Source organism: Limulus polyphemus, unplaced genomic scaffold, assembly GCF_000517525.1.
Source record: "Limulus polyphemus unplaced genomic scaffold, Limulus_polyphemus-2.1.2 Scaffold3567, whole genome shotgun sequence".
Classification (NCBI taxonomy): domain Eukaryota; kingdom Metazoa; phylum Arthropoda; class Merostomata; order Xiphosura; family Limulidae; genus Limulus; species Limulus polyphemus.
The window spans coordinates 66,851-69,945 of record NW_013669177.1 but is presented as its reverse complement, the minus strand read 5'-3'; the positions used below and the strand labels follow the sequence as shown (position 1 = coordinate 69,945).

General features: G+C 33.6%; 2 protein-coding genes across 3 annotated transcripts in view; both read right to left on the bottom strand.

The window, feature by feature from the left end:
- LOC106469604 (cytochrome P450 3A11-like) overlaps positions 1 to 3,095 on the bottom strand; it is a 78,864-nt gene that overhangs the window by 27,597 nt on the left and 48,172 nt on the right. The gene's annotated exons all lie outside the window — the stretch shown is intronic.
- Positions 1,359 to 2,060, bottom strand: LOC111088341 (cytochrome P450 3A19-like). Its single transcript, XM_022398181.1, has 2 exons — positions 1,854 to 2,060; positions 1,359 to 1,627 (listed from the first exon to the last, which is right to left on the bottom strand). Exons 1-2 carry the CDS (start codon positions 2,028 to 2,030, stop codon positions 1,550 to 1,552), a joined length of 255 nt encoding a protein of 84 aa, XP_022253889.1. The 5' UTR covers positions 2,031 to 2,060; the 3' UTR covers positions 1,359 to 1,549.

The following is a 3,095-nucleotide window of genomic DNA, read 5'->3' as shown; positions in this document are numbered from 1 at the left end:
TTGTGTTTTATTTGTATCTATAATGTAAGATAGAATACTGGAACTACACACTTCAACATTTTAGGTTTTAAAACTTTCTGAGAGCCTTCATTGGATTATTATTATTATCAGGTGCTTGAAAAATTATATAATCAAATTATTGTAAATATATTTTAATAAGATTTCCAAGCAAGGCATTAATTAATTTATTTCTATCTTAATACTGTTTTTAGGGTGTCTTAGATTACAACACAGTAAACGAACTTCGATATTTAGACCAAATTTTTTCGGAATCTCTACGAGTGTACCCGCCAGTTATCACGTGAGTTTGTTCTTTATTCAATTCAAAATGGCGCCTTTTACTAAAAGCAGCATTTTGTCACATAAATCATACAAATCACTCACTGCCAAATAGTTGAAACTGTATTTATAAACAACTTAAATTACATTATACGGAAATTAATGCACTCCTGAAATGGAAAAAAACTGCAGTCTACAGCAGAGTATACAGCCAATGAAAGAAAACATTAGACCTTACGTCACAGATTTTCTTTTCACTTTTACCGTTGGTGAGAAAGAAAAGACATATGTAACACACACACACATATATATACAATATATAATTTTTGTTTTATAATTTCTCTAAGCTGAGGTAAAAATTACAGACAAAATATTTCACCAGTTTGTATAAACTTCACAACTGAAATAAAGATGTCAGAATTATTTATCGATACCTTTACCAGTAAAGACATGTCAGTTAAGAGGATTTCCTCGATTCAGTTAGGAACAGATGCTATTCTATAGGATTCTGGTAATGATCTTCCACTACCTCCTCATGATGCTATACGAGTAATCAGACAAAGAATACACATCTTATTTCAGGTTCGTTAACAGAGTTGCTGACGAGGATTACCAGCTAGGTGATTTTAAAATCCCCAAGGACACTGCTATACAGGTCCCTGTTTGGCAAATCCATCACGATCCAGAGATATGGTCTGAGCCATACGAGTTTAAGCCAGAGAGGTAAACACTAGATTGGTAATTGATCTTAAAAACTTTTGGTCATTTTTACATTAACCGAGAACAAACTTATTAAACAGCAACAAAGGAAATGGGAAGATTAATTAAAAATTCTAGAGAGTATTTACATAAATATGTAATTCCAACCCACAACATCCAATTGTGTGAAAAAGCCAACCTATTCGCTTAAAATCTTTACGAAACTTTTCAAATCTGTCTACGTTTCATAAACAGCACGAGGAGAAGTCGTAAATATTCGCATTATAAACAATGCTGACTTTTTTAAAACCTATATTTACAGTGTATTACAAATCCACCAACATCAAATGATATCAAGAACAGTTCGTAAGATCCTTCAGTTTATTTTAGTTGTATAGAGTTACAACTCTGTTTAACAGTACAGAAACTAGCAACCACACTTTCAATCAGAACTAAAATCCACAAGAATAGAGTTAATAATATCAATGTGTGTAATCTCAACTGATATATTTACGTAAGTAAATAAAGAACTCTTATTTATTTGAATATTTCAGTCCACTAGAGGCCTCCACTAGACAGGAACTACTTTCACGTGAATGCCATGTACTGGACCAATGGTTACGAGCTTGACGTTATATTGGATTTCTCCCTAAAAGACAAGAAAAACTTCAATAACTAAGAAATAAATAAAAACCTGTACAATATAGTTTAAACCTGAATTGAAATATAGCTTTTTTAAACTTACTTTAGTATTTACCTTGTGATTTATCTAAATTTACTCTTTACATTATTGGTAAGAAAATTATAATATCAATATATAATCTGTTTGTGAATAATTGTTTTTGTTTCAGAAAATTGTAAAACGTGCAACGTACAATTTCCGTCTTCTCAGAAGGAACTAGTTTGTAAGCGCGTAAGATTTTAGCCAAAGCTAGTTTGGCTTCCAACTGCGCCATTCTCATACCAACACAGTTTCTTGGTCCAGATCCAAACGGTTGGTAGGCCATGGGGTGGATATCCTTTTTATTTTCGGGGAGAAACCTGGGAACCATAACATAACACTTTTGTTTGAAAATATTTTTGCCACAGTTCACACTCTAGTTAAACATAGATAATTCTGAAGAAAATTTTCATGAGAGGCTTAATGTGTGTGTGTGTGGAAATAAACGATGCTTTTAAATGATATGCCTGCTGAGTAAATAACATCTGTTTATTTAAATATTTATTTATTAAATAACATCTGTTGTCAATAGTGGTGAAATCAGAGGCATGAGTGCGTGTAACGATAGATACTTTCTCAATGTTAAGTTTAAATGTACCCCAGTATGTTTGAGCGATGTTGTCAGTTGAGATCCTTCCCGAAGTGTGGTTTTGTGAAATATGTTAAATAAAATAAGAATGTGGTCGGTTCCTATGTTTTGCTGTACTTTGAAGTCGGATATTTGAGATATAAAGCAGGGAGCATTTATAGCTAAGTCTAATATATCTTGTACGCAGTTAGTATGAGTTGTTGGGGTGTTATCATTAATGATAATATCATTATTCTGTACAAATATCTGCAGAATGTTACCGTTTCTGTTCGTTGCTGTACAGTTAACAGTGACGTACACAGGGCGATGGCTGAATGGGCTCAAGAAAATGGCATCTGCTACGCACGACGAAGGCGTTAGTGGAGTCTTTGTGTTGACTGTATTGATGGACCTCGTTGTTTCCGTCTTCCTTGTGATGTGCTGTTCATTGGTGTGATTATTGTGTCCAGTCCGTGAGTTTTTCTTGGAAAACTGTTGGACTTTGGATGTTTCCGTCAAGGAGTGGTGTGAAGTTGACTTGTAACTGTATTGGTCCGATCTCGGTTCACCAATATGAAGAAACTTTGAACTTCCACGATAGGACATTGTTTGTGATTCGTTGAAGTTACTGCAGCATGATTCCTCAAGTGGATTTTTGGCAGTTCCTATTATTTTAAACAGATTGTTACCACATGCTTGTTTGGTTCTGTGGAAAACAGACAGTAAACTTTAACAGATGCAGAGAAGCGTAGATTCATTCCTATTAATTTTATTACTCCGAAATAGAAATAAATATACAGTCAAAAATGGTGTAGAATTTGTAGAAAA